We start from the raw sequence: 18,212 nt of genomic DNA, 5'->3' as shown, positions 1-18,212 counted from the left end.
TCTAGATTAATAAATTGTAATCACATGACCTTTTCCCCTAAATTTATACCTATCTATGATTCTAAAATTTTTGCCGAAGTCAAATGGCATGTTTAGATTAACTTTGCCCAGAGAAGATGGCTTACCATTCATCTTTTTTCTAGAAGAGGTAAATTTTTGAGGATTGGAAATGACTAAATAGATAATTTCTTTAAACTTTTTATTTAGCAGTAAAGGAAACTCATACCAAGAACGAGTCAAGAAATTTATAAAAATATGATAAATTTTATATTCTATTTTCTGTTAGTTTTTTTTTTTTTCATTTTCTTATGTGTAAATTTTTGATTTATCTGGAATTTGTTTTTAAATGATACTGGAAGTAAGAGGTGTTTTTAATCTGGTAGACTCATTTATAGCATAAGTATATTTTATGGTGAGTTAATTTCAGATTAATTTGTGGGGGTCAGAAGTGTATTGTATATGTTAACAATCATGGGAGATCAGCGTCACTTTGGTTTGTATGCCATAGCATAGTACTAATAAAAATAGCTGGTATTTATTGAACACTTACTATGTGTCAGATATTACACTAAACTCTTTATGGGGATTATCATTTGGTCATTACAACAACCTTACCTTGTAGGTGCTAGATACTCAATTTAGAGAGGAAGAAACTGAAGCAGTAGTGTAACTTACCTTAGTCACATTGTTATTAAGTAGCAGAGTTGGGATCTGAATTCAGTTTTGATCCTGTTAATTGCTATATCTTATTCTATGAAACTTCTTTCCATTTTAAGATTGCAAGAAGAATTTGTTTCAGGATTTTGTTCTGAATTGTTTCTGTCCATCTTCTTATATGGATGTCTATTACAACGAAGTGAATTTGGAAGAGGGTTTGAATATGATTTATAGTCAATATCAGTGACATCTTCTGAACTTCTAAATGATATATTGGCTTGCCATTTCTTCTGAGATAGCAGATAATTAAAGAATATTTTATTTTTTTATTTTTAGCAAAGCAAAATAGATATATTTTGTTAAAGTCAAATGGTACTATAGACATAGTAATAAAATTCTCAGAGGAATTGACTTTTAATATTTTTGTGTGTTTCTGTATTTACCTCATTTAAATGAAAATTTTATGCAGCTATTTTTAAAATTTTTATTAGACTATAGTTGATTCATAGTATTATGTTAGTTTCAGGTATATAGCATAGTGATTCAGTATTTTTGCAGTTTATATTTCATTATAGGTTATTATAAGATATTGGGTATAATTCCCTGTGATATACAGCAAATCCTTGTTGCTTGTCTATTTTATTTATAGTAGTTTGTATCTAAGTGTATTAATCCCGTACTCCTAATTTATCCCTCTCCCCCTCCCCTTTGGTAACCATAAACTAGTTTCTATGTCTGTGAGTCTGCTTCTGTTTTGTATATACATTTATTTGTCTTATTTTTTAGATTCCACATGTAAGTGATATCATTTAGTATTTATCTGTCTGACTTACTTCACTAAGCATAATATTCTCTGTGTCCACCCACATTGCTGCAAATGGCAATATTTCATTCTTTTTTATGGCTGAGTAATATTCCATTGTAAATATATACCACATCTTCTTAATCCAATTACCTGTTGATAGGCACTAGGGTTGCTTCTTTGTCTTGGCTATTGTAAATAGTGCTGCTGTGAATATTGGGGTGCATATATCTTTTCGAACTAGTGTTTTCATTTTTCCAGATATATACCCAGAAATAGAATTGCTAGATCATATGGTAGTTCTATTTTTAGTTTTTAAAGGAAGCTCCATACTCTCTTCCATGGTGCCTGCATCAGTTTACATTCCCACCAGTAATGTTCGAGATTCCCTTTTCTCCACATCTTCTCCAGCACTTGTTATTTGTAGACTTTTTGATGATGGCCATTTTGACCAGTGTGAAGTGATACCTCATTGTAGTTTTGATTTGCATTTCTCTCATAATTAGCAATGCTGAGCATCTTTTCATGTGCCTGTTAGCCATCTGTATGTCTTATTTGGAAAAATATCTATTCAAGTCTTCTGCCCATTTTTTGATTGGATGATTTGTTTTTTGATACTGAGTTATATGAGCTGTCTGTGTATTTTGGATATTAAGCCCTTGTTGGTCTATGCAGCTAGTTTTGAGTTTCAATTTTAGACATTACCTATTAACTTCCTACTGTGGAACATGAGGATTTGCCACCCACTTGCCAACCTCCCAACACTCCTCTTTTCCTCTCCCATCCCTACTACACACACAGACACATACACACACTTCTCTTATTCTCTCCTTCTGATATAGTTATACCACAGTATCAGGTTAAATCATATTTTAGAGTTTACATTATTATAACTACTTATTTCCTACAGTTAAGCTATATTATATACTGTTATTATCTTTCCTTTCCTGTATAAATTTTTTTTTCTAGAGTCAGTGATTTTCTCCTTTTTTTCTCTTGCTTTGCTTCTTATATATTTATCATCAATTCTTTATCAAACTTGCCAATGAAACTATACAGTTTCTTCTTTTTATTAGGTCATCTGTCAGTTTTGATTTTTGCCCTTGAAGACATTCCTTTTGGAGTCATATGTCTTCTTCATTCAGTCTGTATACTTTTGCTTGTTAGGCCTGCTTGAGAATGTTAACCATGAAGCTTCATTGCCTCGTGAATTTTCTTTACCTCTGCCTTGTTTCCTGGATTTCATGACTTTATTTTTAACTGGTTAAACCCCTTATTTTGCTCAAGTAGCTTTCTGAGGAAAAGTGAATGGGAGATAAATATCATTATTCTCACATTTGATTTATGAGATCTTATGTTTTATTTCTCCATGATTATTTAATTTATGTGATCGTTTTTTATCTGCTTCCTGGATAGTCTTTATCTAAGTTGAATGTTTTTCTTTTTGTTTCTTTTGCCCTCTTTCGTGCTAAAGGTGTTTCTAAAATGTAGAGTGATTCTGGACTGTTGTTTCCTATTTAAGAATGAGGCGCTATAAAGCTGATTAGCAGCTCTGTACAGTGGACTTCATTATAGCATAGTAGCCAGTTGGCTTCTTTATTGGGGATTCTCCAAATGTGAATAACTGCAGGTCTTTTCTTTGGAACTTACCCCAAAATTTCCACGATGGCATCCCTTAGTCTCTTTCTGAAAGGAGTAGGTCTGGCTAGCAGTATTCTGGGATTTGAAGTAGGGTAGGTTGATGCTGAGTTGCCCAGTTCAATATGTAGACTTTTACTCAGTCCCTCTGTTTTCAGTCGTTGGTGCCTCTAGGTCTGGAGCCTCTGGCTTAGTTTCTTCAGAGTAATCTTGCTTTCCATTCCGAGGTGACAGAAGTGCACTAGCCTGACTGTTCAGAATAAGGGAGGAGATTTAGGGGTCTAAGTGTTCCTCATATAGGCTGTCAGCCAGCTTTCTTATTTGCAATGACACCTTCACCATAGGCTTCATTATTGCCTTCAATTTCTGAGAATTTCTGAGATTACTTCTTACTGGTGTCTCTTTTAGTGGTTACTTACATTGTAGCTTTCTCTGTTCTGGGTAGTCAGTTATCACTTTTCCACCTGCTCTTTGTCTTTATGTACTTTCATGATATGTCTTGGCTATAGGCTCCTTTCCCATTCTCTTTTTCTTTATGGATTTAAAACATTTGCATTTTTGTTACTTTAGTGGCACTTTATGAGGGAGCAGATATAAGTGCATATATTCAATGCAATGTAATTCGTTATAATTACATTCCTTTTTGGAGGAATTTCTGATTGGGGTTAGTTAACAGGGTAAAAGTATATACACTTGTACGACAGGGTAGAAATACGTTTTAGAAGCATCTAGGATAAGCGATACGCTTCAGTTCTTCAATTTAGCAGCCAGTTATTTTGAATATCCTGTTTGATCACAAGGAGCAATTACTCTGTGTTCTAGAGACGATACTGAAGAATTGAGTGTTTAAATAGTCCATCTGAGCAGTCTTTATTTTCTTCTGTAAGGTGATTTTTGTGTATGTTAATTATATATTCATTTCATGATTTTAAATGGTAAAGTTATTAAAAACTAAAAACATATTCTATTTATGTAACAATAGAAGGATATACAGAGTAAAGGACAATTGACCTAGTTTGTGGGAGCCAGGGATAAGCATGTCAGGAGTGTTTACCTGGGTGGTTGTTACAGTTGAGCTTAATCTTGAGGGATGAACTTGAAGGAGTTAACCAGACATGGAGAATGATGGTGAAATGAAGTGCAGGTAGGGAGAAGGGAGGATATTTCCTACAGTGAGTATAATTAATATGGATAACCTATTGGGACAATGTTTCATTGGTTATTCATTTTGTCTCATAATTTCAACTTCTACTAGTCCTTTTGCCACAGTCTACTAAGATTATAAGGAAAAAACAAATCATCTTTTGTGTTTTTGTCAGTTCCTTCCTTTTATAGCTCAAATTTTGAAAAAACTACTATCTTTATTCCACTTCCCAATTTCTAATTATTTAAGACATATTGGATATTTCTCATGAGGCTGTAAACTCTAGCACAGAGTAGGTACTCAATACTTCTTTACTTGTCTGTGTTTAACTGACTCACACTCATTCACTTTTTTTAAGAACTTTTATTGAGATATAATTGACATACAATAAACTGCATATATTTAAAGTGTACAATTCAAAAATTTTTTTTAATTAGTAATGTATGTATGGCAGATCTCAATCTCCCAATTCATCCCACCCCAACACTCATTCACTTTTCCACTCTACTGAAACTATTCTGCCAAAGATCATTTATGATCTTTTAGTTGGCATAGTTTCTGGTCTCTTTTGAGTCCTCAAGTTTGATCATTTTCTCTTTCAGAACGCTTTTCCCCATAACTTCTGAGATTTCATTTTCTTATTTTCCACCTACCTCTCTGCATATATGCAAATTCTAAATCCATATTTCAGTGAAATTCAAACTCTTCCTGAGTTTCAGAAATATATTTTTAAATACCTATAGGTTGTTACCTCAAATGAAACTCAAACTTAGCATCTCCCAAATTAAATCTTCATCTTTCCCTGTGAATCTGCTTATCCTTCTAAAGTACCCAGCTTGATGAAACCTTTCTCCCTCCAGCTGCCCAAGCAGAAATTTGGAACATATCTTAAACTTCTTTTTTCCTTTCCTCTATCCCTTCAGTCACTAAGATCCATCAATTCTTCTTACTTAACATTTTTGGTATTCTTTCTTTTATCTCTATTCCTATAGCTACTGTCTCATTTACATTTTTTATGGAAAGTCTGTTTTGAGACTTTCATCCTTTCTTGCCTGGACTTTTTTTTACTTATCTCTGAGTGGTTCATTCTGCCTCCAGTCTTGAGTTGCCCCATCCTGTTGTCCTCACTGCTGCCAGTAGTTGTTCCATAACAGCAGATATTATCCCCGTAATTAAAACCCTTCAATGATTCTATATTAGGTACAGGATAAAACCTCAGTATGTTGTACAGATTCTTTACTATCTGCCTCCTGCTTATGTCTCACCCTGGCCCCTGTCTCTCAACCTTAAAATTCAGAGATAAAAATGTACTTAACCCTTTGTAGCTGAGAATAAGTTTGTACTACGTGTCTTATAATAGGGTGGTGGTGGTGGTGGTGGTAGGGAATCACAATAATCTTTGAGTCCAAGGAAGGATGAGGGATAGGCAGACAGGGAAGGAATCAAAATCACACTTACCTCCCTGTTGCCAGCTTTTCATCAGACCATCCTAGCTATAGTATGGCTGCATTTCTATAGTTTACCAGTAGGTGCCACTATAAAATACATACTATACTCTCACCTGAGAAACATCTTAAGTTAGGAGTTTCAGGTTACATAAATTAGTTCCCTGTTGTTCAAATGTTTAAAATTCTATATTTCAGTTTTATTACACAGCAACTTTTTAGTACACACTTGCATTGTATTTATTGGACTAAATATTATGCATTTCTAGAATGTCAAATCTGGTTGAAATTATCTAGTCCCGAATCCTAATGTTACATTTCTCATATAAAAATATTTCAGAAGCATTTTTGATACATTTCATGGAGTACCTTTAATCACATTTAATTTTTTAAGATATAATAGCAAATAGTTATCAAATTCTTAAAGATGGTAGGGAAAAGACAAGTAATTCTGTACAGTAAAGATAGTCAATAATTACATTAAAATATTACCAATTATTTCTGTTATTGCTTATTATTCTCTTTCAGTCACTATGTTATGATTCAGTCATGGGGATTTAATTGTGTTTTTCCTCACTAGCTTCATTTTTCCTGTTTCTGCCCCAGAGCTTTAATGTGATCCATTTAGTAGTCAGGAACTTCAGTTTAACTCTTTTTCACCTAAATTCTTCTATTAATGTTTATCTAGAGTAGTCATATCTTCTGGGATGCTTTCCTGAAGACTTTCTGCTTCCCTTACCTCCTCACTTAAATTCCCTCTATAGCTTTGGTATCTCATTGTATCAAATGAATAATTGTGACCTCTTAAAAAGAAATATTTTAGGGACTTCCCTGGTTGTCCAGTGGGTAAGACTGCACGCTCCCAATGCAGAGGGCCTGGGTTCGATCCCGGGTTGGGGAACTAGATCCCACGTGCATGCTGCAGTGAAGAGTTCGCATGTTGCAACTAAGAAGCCCACATGCTGCAACTAAAGATCCCACATGCTGGGCTTCTTAGGTGGCGCAGTGGTTAAGAATCCGCCTACCAATGCAGGGGACATGGGTTGGATCCCTGCTCTAGGAAGATCCCACATGCCGCGGAGCAACTAAGCCCATGAGCCACAACTATTGAGCCCATGTGCTGCAACTACTGAAGCCCACGCACCTAGAGCCTGTGCTCCGCAACAAGAGAAGCCATGGCAATGAGGAGCCCACGCACCACAACGAAGAGTAGCCCCCACTCACCACAACTAAAAGAAAGTCCTTACACAGCAAAAAAGACCCAACACAGCCAATAAAATAAATAAATAAATAAATAAAAAGTTTATTAAAAAAAAAAATCCCACATGCTGCAATGAAGATCCCATGTGCCACAACTAAGACCCAGTGCAGCCAAAAAAAATAAATAAATATTAAGAAAATAAGTATTTTATTCATTTTGTATCCCCAGTGCCTATGACAAATATCCTGGCATTATTTGGGTTAAAACTTCAGGAGTTTCTAGGCTCTAGAGGCAAGAATTTGAATTATGCTATGTTTCTGAGCAGTTTTTTGAAGAGCTAATGGCTCTTGTAGTGAACGTATAGCAATAGACTAATCATAGCCCAGGTTTTTGCGGTATTTTGCTAAGGGTAATAATGCTGAGCTTGGCAAGCAACTGAAATACACGTTTTATAAATTTTTCCTAAATACAGTTCATTCAGGGGATTATATCATCTTTAAAATTTAGAATATTTGTTCTTGTAGAAGGAATGAGAAAAGAGGGCAAAGGTGACTTTTTAATATCATTGAAAGCTTTTCTTTTCTTTTTGATTCTTATAACTGATACTCTGACACTTTCATATTTGATTATACTTTTGAATCTTTTCCAAAACTCTTCCATTAGAGATTGCTTCTCAGAAAAAGCACATAGTGTTAACTGTGTTTTCATCTTGGCTACATTTCATCCAATTATTTTCTGTGTTTTTAATTGAAAATTAAGAAAAAAACAGTAGGAAAAGAGAGTGCCTGTTTACATAAAGTAGCTCTTAGAATCTGTTCAGATTTCTGATTACAGATGTATAGCAGACTAGGTCCCCTGATTGACCCTTCCATTGAAAATAATATTGCTGGATAACATATTTATAAAATACTTCTTATATGCATTGATGAGTAGGTATATGCAGTGAAAATACAGGCCAAAAACTAGGGGAAGGAGGAAAGCCAGAGATGGAAGTCAAGAAGGGAAGCCAGCTTTTATTTTGAAAGAACTTGATGAATTTGGTGATTTGGAGGATCTGTTCGTATAGTTATTAAAGTCTGAGGAGGCAGGGGACAAAGCCCAGGGACTGCCCAAGGTGAAGTGTCTTTTGGGACATATCCAACCTGTAGGGCTACTACCCTTTCAGAGTAAAATGAACCAAGAATAAGGGATTTAACTTGATATAGGGTTTCTATGAAAACTTACTTGGTAAAATGTTTTAGCATATTATTTAAGATTTAGAACAAGATAAGAGTTTATGCTCATTTCTTTTCAGCATGATATTGGATGTCTAATTCCGTAGTAAGGCAAGAAAAAGAAATAGGGAGATATAACAATTGAGAAGGAAGAAATAAAACTATTTAGTGATAATGTGATTGCAGATATAGAAAACTCCAAGAATCTAAAGGCAATTGTTAAAATTAATGGTACAGTTTAACAGTGTTGCTGGATACAGATCAATTAAAAAAAGCAATTGTATTTGTATGCCATAACCAAATAGAAGTTTTTTTTTTGAAGCTTCAAAAATTTTAAATGCGTAGAATAAACTTAATAAAAGCCATACTAGCTCCTTCCCCCTTGAAAAGTTCAGACTCAGTGTGAAAATCTCTCTCCTGCTCAGGGTTTGTGTCCTAATCACATTGCTACTAGAGATTTTTGTCCTCAGGAAAACCCCTGTTCATCCTGCTTACCACTCACAGCTTCCAACTTTCCACTCCAGCTTCTGTTTGTCACTTTTTTAGGGAAGAAATTGGATGGTACTTGGAGATTTCCCCCGATTCCTACCAAGCTTAGTGGAATGTCCCCCTAGAGTAACTAGTCTGCCGTAGTGTAAGTTGAAACTCTCTAAGTGCTTTTCTACTACAAATAATAATATGAAAAATAGTAAAATATATATCTTTTGTCTTTCAAGTAAAAACTTCACACTGTTGCGTGCAATAGTGGTCATTTATTCAATATAAATATCAATTATTTCTTCTGTGTGCCAAGTTAGTATGAAGATTAGTAAAATATGGTTCCTTTCTCAAGGAGCTAATTTTTTCATGAAATATTTCTCAAGTTTGTCTAATCATAAGAATCACCTGCGATATCTTCAAAAGAAATACAACTATTTAGTACCCTTGTCTGGAGACTGTGATTCAGTAGGATTGGATCTGGAGCTGATATTTTAAACGAGTGCTACGTATGATTCTGATGATCAGGCAAATTTGGAAGATACTAATGTAATGCACTATCATACATGAAGTCTCTTTGTAGTTTTCTTCTAACTTTCCTTCTCTGTGTGAGCAGTCATGTTTCCAGTGTTGTTAGGGAACCTGACCTCTTTCCTAGAACGTAAAGCCTGGCAATAAGGCAGTGAGGATGAGAATTTCCTTTATGCTACTATAAATGTCACAGAGAGGTTAAATAGCATATTCAAGGCAGAAAGTGAGGGAGTTGTGATGTGTGCTTAGGTTGTCTGACTCCATAGCCAGACCACACCACCTTTTCATTAGGCATTGTACAGCCTTTCCAGGGATACCTCTGGGGATGGAGAACTCTCTCTCTTTTTTTTTAATTTTAAATTTTTTTTTCATTTTTATTTTTTTATTGGGGTATAGTTGTTTTACAGTGTTGTGTTAGTTTCTACTGTACAGTGGAGTTCCCTGTGCTATACAGCAGTTTCTTATTTGTTACCTATTTTATACATATTAGTGTATATATGTCAATCCCAATCTCCCAATTCATCTCATCCTCTACACCCCGCTTTCCCCCCTTGGTGTCCATACATTTGTGCTTTACATCTGTGTCTTTATTTCTGCCTTGCAAAGCAGTTCATCTGTATCATTTTTCTAGATTCTACATGTATGCATTAATATATGATCTTTGCTTTTCTCTTTCTGACTTCCTACACTCTGTATGACAGTTTAGGTACATTAGGAATGGAGATCTCTTAACTTCAAAAAAGAGCCCTCTTCTATTGTTGGACACTTCTAATGTCTTTCTTGTAATGGACCAAAATTCTTCCTCCTTCTCACATGGGTTTTAGGTTAGCCTTTTAGAGCAGGAATTGCAACCCAACTTCGTTCAGGTTCAGACTCAGTGTAAAGAAACAATCAATTTCAGATTTTTAAAAAATACTTGTCTGTTGGCTGTAGTTGGTCCAGTCTCTGGTTTCCTTTAGATTAGTATTAAATAGTTGAATTTCCTCTTCCATGTAATACCCCTTCTCATGTTAGAAATACATGCAATATCATGTATTTCAGGTCAGTCTCCTTCCTTACCACCTTCTTCCTAGCCCAGAACATGGTGTGTTCTTGGACAAGCTATTAAACCTTTTTGAGACTCAACTTTTTTATCTGCAATTTAAGGCTAATAATAATTATTGAATTGGTTTTAAGATTAAGTTATGTAGGATTTTAGGTATTCACTGAGAGGTAGTTTGTGTTATCTGAGTTGTATCTAAAGGTATGTACTTTAAGTATATTGCATGTATATAGCTGCATCTGAATCTTTTATCATATATCACATATAACTAAATTATTTCCCTTAACTTTCAAATCCCTTACCTTATTGAAATAGTTTGCTTTTAGAAAAACTTTTAAATTTTGTTTCTAATGGTTCTCCTCCTTTTCTTAAACGTGTTACTGTTTGATTTATAAGATCAAAGCCATATTCTTTGAAAAGTGTTGATTAACTCTGAGAGTTATATTTTCAAGCTTATAAGCATATTATCATCTCTAATACTATTATAAAAGTGATCTTATTTCTATTTTCAGCATTGCAGGGGGTCGGATACTCTCAGTGATAAAGATGCAGCTGATTAAGGGCCAGAACTGCAGGGATCCTTTTTATAAAGCAGTAGAGGAAGTTGCTCAAGATTTGGATTTGAGGATTAAAAATATTACAAATTCTCAACAAGGAGATGTAGCTGTTAGCACCACTGACATCAGTCCTGCACGGGTAATAAGGGTTTTATTTTTCATTATCCTTCTATACAAAATATTCTCTTCTACTTGCTGTAGAAATAGTTTACTGTTGCTCCTTAAGTCAGAAAGATGTGTTTCCTCTGTTATGTTGCTGGAAATTTAAGTTTCTCAATAGGATTATGCAGGATTATGTTCAACTTGGGTAAATCATAACATCTATAGGCCAAATTGTTTTGTTAAAGGAGAGCATTCGATAATCTTTAGTATCCCTTGTAGCACTAGAAATTTATAATTCTTGGTGGATATTAAGGTGTTTTGTCATATTTTTCAATGATTATTCTTATAAAACAGTTATTTTCCCATTTACTCAGATGTAAAATAAGAGTCTGGTTTCTCTGGTTATGACCCTAGTACTAGGCACTCCATAGAACAACAGAAATGATTTCTATTCAGCAGTTTATTTTTCTTTTGTAGAATTTTTCAATTTCCATGAGCTCTTTATTTTCTACCTCCATTGCCAGTTTACTGAAAACATTAGTTTTTCCTATATTTAGTAATCTTTTAATTATATGTTCCAGAAAATTTACCTCTTTCTTTTTTTTTTTTTTACATAGATAGTCAGACATTATAAGGTATTAAAACTGTAGTTTTATAGGAGAAATTGACTACCATGTTTTTAGTTCTAGAACAGTTTTGGGGTATGTGTTATAATAATTCATTTGTTGCAGTTTAATTGTTCAGGTAACAAAATCCCCTTTTATTAGGTGTAATTGTGATAGCCAGTGTATGAATAAAGACTTTTGCTTAATTTTTATGATTCATGTATTTATCCACAGCCCTTGGGCATTACTTTTAGCTGTTTTCTATAACAATGCATGTTTTTAGTTTAATTTGAAGGTGGGACACAGGGGAGATTCTGGGTTGTTTCCCCACATATTTCATGTGTGTTAACACTTCCTGTGACTAGCTTGGCTCAAATGACAACCAGGTTTTATTATAAGTATAAATTAGGAACTGTCACAGCTCAGATAATTAAGAGCACCAGTCTCTCCCATTTCCTGTCACAAGAAATAAAGATGCAGACAAACTGGTTCTTAATTTTATGTTTTCAACCAAATTAGAAATCTTTGAAAAATATGAATCAATAATACCCAGTGAAGTTAGTGTTAAACAGTATGGACTTCTCTGGTACTAATGAAAAATATATGTTAAGCACCAGATTGTGATAGGCAATTTGTTAAAATTCTTGTGTACCTCTACCTTACAGTTCACTTGGTAGCCTGAGTCAGCCAAGTAGAGAAAGGAGACCAAGACCATGTTGATGAAACCTGAGGAAAGTGGTACAGCTATAACAGATGTTCCCCAAAGGGTGACTCTGACATTTAAGGACAATGTCCAATGACCCTATGGGTTAGGCACTATCATTATCCCTATTTTACCAGTGATTTAACTGAAGCACAGTGAGGTTAAGCAACTTTCCCAGAGATATACAGCACATACCACTGGTTAGTTGGTATGAACCCAGCCAGAAATGCCATTAGAGTTTGTTCTTACATGTATCTGTGTGAAATATTATATTATCATTTCCCTATTTTTACATCTAGTTATTAAGTTTTTCTAGCTCTCCTGTTTTGATTTGCTTTTTTCTTTATCTCCACTGCTACTATTTTAGTTCACTACTAACTACCTTCTTCATTTCTAAGCTGGACTATTACATGTTACAGTCTCTTAATTTGTGGTTCTGTCTCCAGATTTAATAACAGTCTTACACTGAAATATAAATATTTTACACATTTCCCTCATTGCTGTCATTTTTCTAAAATGCAAATAGTATCATTTTATTTCCTTGCTTAATAAAGAGATTTTAACTTTATAACAGACTGACTTATAACTTCTTTGTCTGATGCACGTTGCTTTCCCAAGCTCATCTCACATGACTCCCTCTCTGTTACCCTGTTCTTCAGCCATTTCATGCTACCCAGTCTATGAAAAATACCATGTTCTCTCTTACCCTTTGTGTCTCCACTATGAAGACATCCTTGATCTCAGGGTAAATTGATCATGACCTTTGGTGTGCTCCCACTGCACAATGTATACATTCTCTTTGAAATAGCACTTAGCACTCTTTAATGCCATTATTGATTACTTATTTATCAAAGAACCTATGAGTTCCTTGAGGCACTGTTTTTTACCTTTGTACCTTTGTAGCCTTAGCTTCAAACACAATTCTTGGGGACTTAGTATGTACTTATGGGTAATTTCTGAATGAATGAAGGTCAACTAGTTTTGTTTTGTTTTTTTAATATTTATTATTTATTTGGTTTTTTTTTTTTTTTTTTTTTTTGGCTGCTTTGGGTCTTTGTTGCTGTGCGCAGTCTTTCTCTAGTTGTGGTGAGCAGGGTGTACTCTTTGTTGCAGTATGTGAGCTTCTCGTGGTGGCTTCTCTTGTTGCAGAGCACGGACTCTTAACTGCGTGGGCTTCAGTAGTTGGAGCACTCAGGCTCAGTAGTTGTGGTGCATGGGCTTAGTTGCTCCGCGGCATGTGGGATCTTCCCAGACCAGGGCTCAAACCCGTGCCCCCTGCATTGGCAGGCGGATTCGTAACCACTGCGCTACCAGGGAAGTCCCAAAGCTACTTCTCATGGCTGATTTTTTATAGCTTAATAAAAGAGGAAGGAGAACAACAGCACATGAAATGGAAAAGAGTGGCTGATTGACCTAGCTCGGGTGATTATTACATTTACTTGAAATTGTTTCTTGTTCTAGCCAAAATCTCATGCCATAAACCATGGTACTGCATACTGTGGCAGAGATACTGTGAAAACTTTACTGGTTCTTTTGGATGAAGAAGCAGCCAGTGCTCCTACCAAAAACAAAGCAGAGCTTTTATACGACGATGAAAACACAATTCATCATAATGGAACTTCTGTTCTTACACTTTTTAGGTAAGTAATATGGAAGTTACATGTACGTGAATATTAACTTAAGTCTATAAAAGAAATTTTTGAAAAATCATTGGTTATAAAAGAAATACATGCTGTGGTAGGAAACTTGGGAACTACAGAAAAGTATGAAGAGAAAAAACAAGTTAGTTAAAGGGAGATCAAACATTTGAATGTGAGGGAGTTATATATAAAAGTAGTATTTTGTGAGAGTATGACTGGTGTTTTTTGTTTTGGGTGTTTTTGTTGTTGTTGTTGTTGTTGTTGCTTTTTGCTTTGGAAATATTTCTTTGCTTAGATATTTGTGTCAAAAACTTTGCTAAATGCTTTCACTTTTATCAGTCATCACAACAATCTCTTTTAGTTGTATCCCCACTTTATAGGTGAAGAATTAGAGACTTAAGAGAGAAAGTAAGCAATCTGTCTACAAGTAGCAAAGGTGACTTTCTCCAGAACCTGAAGTCTCTGCTCCAAGGATTGTGCTATTTTGCCTGAGAATAGGAGAGTTGGTATATACCAAACATACGTTGGAATTGGCATTTACCTGTTCTTCGTCGAATTATGAAGAAAATACTAAATTACTGTTGGTATTCTGTGCAAGACACTGATACTGTCCAGTTTTAACAATTCGGTCAAACACTGAGTTGGTGATATTTTTAATTAATGAATATTCACTTATAGCAACATTTAAAATTTTAGAACAACCATTTAAAATTGTATTTAGTACATCGTGGAGGATTTTTACAAAATTATCCTGTTCGATCTTTTCTATTTTCTGCTTGAGCTACTTTTTAGAAATCTGCTTTTAGTCTAAAATTGTTCATGTCTATCCATGATTGCTCTCTGCTCTCTGTTTTTCCTGTGCTTCACTGTCTTTTCTCTTTAGAGAGAAACTTTATAATGCTCTGTCCTTCAAAGTTGTCTTCTAATTCCTTTACAGTGAAAATTTATTTATCAATGAGTTACTTATACCCTGTGTTGGAATCCCAGAAAAGAGTATAAAGAAAATGAACCTTTGGTTTTTTTCCCTCCTGTCAGCTTACTTCTGTTTAAGAAAGTTTGCTTTTAGGTAGATTTATATAAATGATTTAAATTTTCTCTTACATTGAATTCTGTCATTTTCTTTTTTTTGTTTGTTTGTTTTTTTTTAATTTTATTTATTTATTATTTTTTGGAGGGTACACCAAGTTCAATCATCTGTTTTTACACACATATCCCTGTATTCCCTCCCTCCCTCGACTCCCCCCCCCCCATTGAATTCTGTCATTTTCTTAAAGAAAGTTATTTTGTTTTTATAGGATTTTTCTAAACAAAATTAATCCCCACATCCATTTTAAAGAGGTATTTTTCTGTACTCAATCATGTGGCCAAACACATGTTTATAGTTTCCTTAGCATTTTCAGTTGTCATTGTGCAGATAAGTACCAGTCCATGGTAAAGTATAATTTTAATGGTATTTATTGAAATGATAAAATTAAGGACAATGTGTCTGAATGTAAGTTAATGTAGGGTAATAAACTAGTCTTTCTTAGAATAGACTATCCTTTATTATTATATAATGGTCTTTTGACTCAAACGGGTTATGACTTTGGCTCTGTTAAGCTAAAAATGAGTTTATTGAGGAATCCAGGTTTGTATGGCTCCGAAGTGCCGGCGTCTCCTTCTCTACCGTGTCTTCTCTGACCCTCTATTTCTAAATTATGCTTTTCTCTTTTGAATTTCCCTGCTATGGCATCTGTCCTTTTTTATTTTGAATTTTAGTTATGTGGCTATCTTATTTCCCTTACTTAGATCAAGATGCCTGAATTCAGAGCCAGTGAATGAATGAACTTTCTATTCTTCACAACATCTTATACAGTGCCTTACATATAGTGGAAGCACAAATATTTAGTGACTGAATTAATTAAGCAAATTATTAGTATTTAGAATGCTCAGAACAGGAATATGAACATTTTAGATAGTACCGTAAATAATTAGGTTCAGTTGTTCAGAATAAACTTTTATTCTCTAACTGCTTTCAGGTAGGGGAGAGGTGAAAACTAGTTTAAAAACTACTTTGGTTTATAAATTTTTCTTTTTTTGGACATAGATCTCCCACACAAGTGAATAATTCATCGATGGAACCCCTAAGAGAACGCATTCATAAGTCAGTGCAAGAGAAAAAAATTAAGGTACAATTTAATGTACTGTCATGAAAATGATAAAAATTATTTTACTTTTAAAATAAATAACTATATAAAGCTGAGCTGGATATTATAAATATATGTTATACATGGAACAATAGGGATTAAATGGAAGATAAGTTATGACAGTTGACATGCAGAAACTTTCCTTTTAATACAATCTTGGCTAATCTGTCTGTTTTATTCAATACCTTGGACCTAAAAGAAGGAGAGGAATAAGGCATCTGCTATGGTAAGTGTTCAGTGAATATCTGTTCAGTGAATGAGGAGGAAAATAAAGAGTTCTCATTTATATTTCTAATATCTTAAACTGAATCTTGAGAGTCTGTATAATTTCAATTTTTTTCCCGTCCGAAGACACAATGGCAGAATAGAATTGACTGTTGATTGAGACAAGGAGAACATTTCACATTGTTCATTGACTAGAGCTATTCTTTATATTTTCACTTGGTTTGAACTGAGTATCCCAGTTCTCATTTGAAACATTTGTGCTTATAAGTAGTCAGTAACATGTTTTTAGGCATTTAAATTTTTCTTGGTCTTATTTTTCAAAAAAAAGCTTAACTCATTGATCTCGCTGTGTTATACAGCAACTTCCCACTAGCTATCTATTTTACAGTTGGTAGTGTAAATATGTCTATGCTACTCTCTCACTTCATCCCAGCTTCCCCTTCTCTCCCCCCTCCCACCCTGTGTCCTCCAGTCCATTCTTTACATCTGCATCTTTACTCTTGCCCTGTCACTGGAAAGTCTTATCTTTCTATTGGTTATTAGTAGCTATTAGTAATTAACATCCTTGGAATACATTGCTGAGTTTTTTTTTAAGAATAGCTCCTTTTTGTTTTTTTTTGTTTTTTGTTTTTTTGGCACACGGGCTTAGTTACTCCGTGGCATGTGGGATCTTCCTGGAGCAGGGATCGAACCTGTGTCCCCTGCATTGGCAGGTGGATTCTTTTTTTTTGGGGGGGTACACCAAGTTCAATCATCTGTTTTTATACACATATCCCCGTATTCCCTCCCTTCCTTGACCCCCCCCCGAGTCCCCCCCCACCCTTCCCGCCCCAGTCCTCTAAGGCATCTTCCATCCTCGAGTTGGACTCCCTTTGTTATACAACAACTTCCCACTGACTATCTATTTTACAGTTGGTAGTATATATATGTCTGTGCTACTCTCTCGCTTCGTCTCAGTTTCCCCTTCACCCCCCGCCCGCTCCCATACCTCGAGTTCTCCAGGCAGGTGGATTCTTAACCACTGCGCCACCTAGGAAGCCCCATTGCTGAGTTTTATATAATTTTTCTATGAAAAAACTTGTCAATTCTTTGTTATAGTAACCTAAGTACTTGTAGTTGAGGCGTAAGATTTTTGAAAAAACATCTATCCTTGAATTTGATTAGAAACAGAAATATAACAAATTTCTTTAATTTTTCCCTGCTATGGACACTGACAAACTTTCATATGTTTATTTTCATATAAAGATCATTGGGATATTTTGTTAAACTAAGTAAATCAGAATGAAAAGATCAATTTGAAGAATGAGAAAAGGTGTTTTTAGAAATTGGTAAGGGTCAACTCATTACCGTAAAATATATGAACAAATTTGTAAAGTTTTGGAAAGTAGAAGAGAGATTATCTGATACAGTCACATTTATAGATGAGGAAATCAAAATTCTTGAGAAAGCACTTTTTACAAGATATCATAACTACCAGGAAATATTTTATGCCATTGTGCAAAGGCATGGATAAATACTAATGAGATGATGCTTACGTTGCTTCTGTTACTTAATAGTAGAGTTGGCTTAGTCTACATAGCTCTGAAACTAAATGGCAATAGAGAAAGGAAGGAATTGGTGTTTATGGTTATTTTTTATAGTACAGTACTCTTTATGAAAGCAAAGTGTGAAAATAATTGGTTTAGCCAGGTATACAGCTGAACCATGGCCAGATCGAGTACTTGCTGGAATAACAAAAAATGCTGCTAATATTTACTACTAAGTAAATATGGAAAAGTAGTTTAACAGCTTATTACCTTATTCTGTTACTTTTTCTCTTTTGGCATTGAATTCTTTTTTAAGTCATGGAAAGAATATATGATCTACACTTGAAAAACTCTTGGAAAGACAAAGGTAGATAATGTTAGAGAACTTAGAATTTTGATGTTGTTGATCATACTTGATTGTGAAATATTCATGTCATTATTATTTGGGGGAAATTAACTTTTCTTGGATTTTCATTTCCTTGTTCATAAATAGAAATAGGCACTCATGATCACAAAA

General features: G+C 34.5%; 1 protein-coding gene across 3 annotated transcripts in view; it reads left to right on the top strand.

The window, feature by feature from the left end:
• Window positions 1-18,212, top strand: part of PARPBP (PARP1 binding protein) — a 67,304-nt gene that overhangs the window by 37,645 nt on the left and 11,447 nt on the right. For all 3 annotated transcript variants that reach the window (XM_057742676.1, XM_057742677.1, XM_057742678.1), the window contains exons 7-9: window positions 10,664-10,847; window positions 13,580-13,758; window positions 15,845-15,926. In XM_057742676.1, the coding sequence (XP_057598659.1) occupies window positions 10,664-10,847; window positions 13,580-13,758; window positions 15,845-15,926 (445 nt within the window). The remainder of the gene's footprint in view (window positions 1-10,663; window positions 10,848-13,579; window positions 13,759-15,844; window positions 15,927-18,212) is intronic.

Source organism: Hippopotamus amphibius, chromosome 7 (assembly GCF_030028045.1).
Source record: "Hippopotamus amphibius kiboko isolate mHipAmp2 chromosome 7, mHipAmp2.hap2, whole genome shotgun sequence".
Classification (NCBI taxonomy): Eukaryota; Metazoa; Chordata; class Mammalia; order Artiodactyla; family Hippopotamidae; genus Hippopotamus; species Hippopotamus amphibius.
Note: the sequence above shows the minus strand (reverse complement) of the source record. Positions and strands in the feature narration are given on the sequence as shown.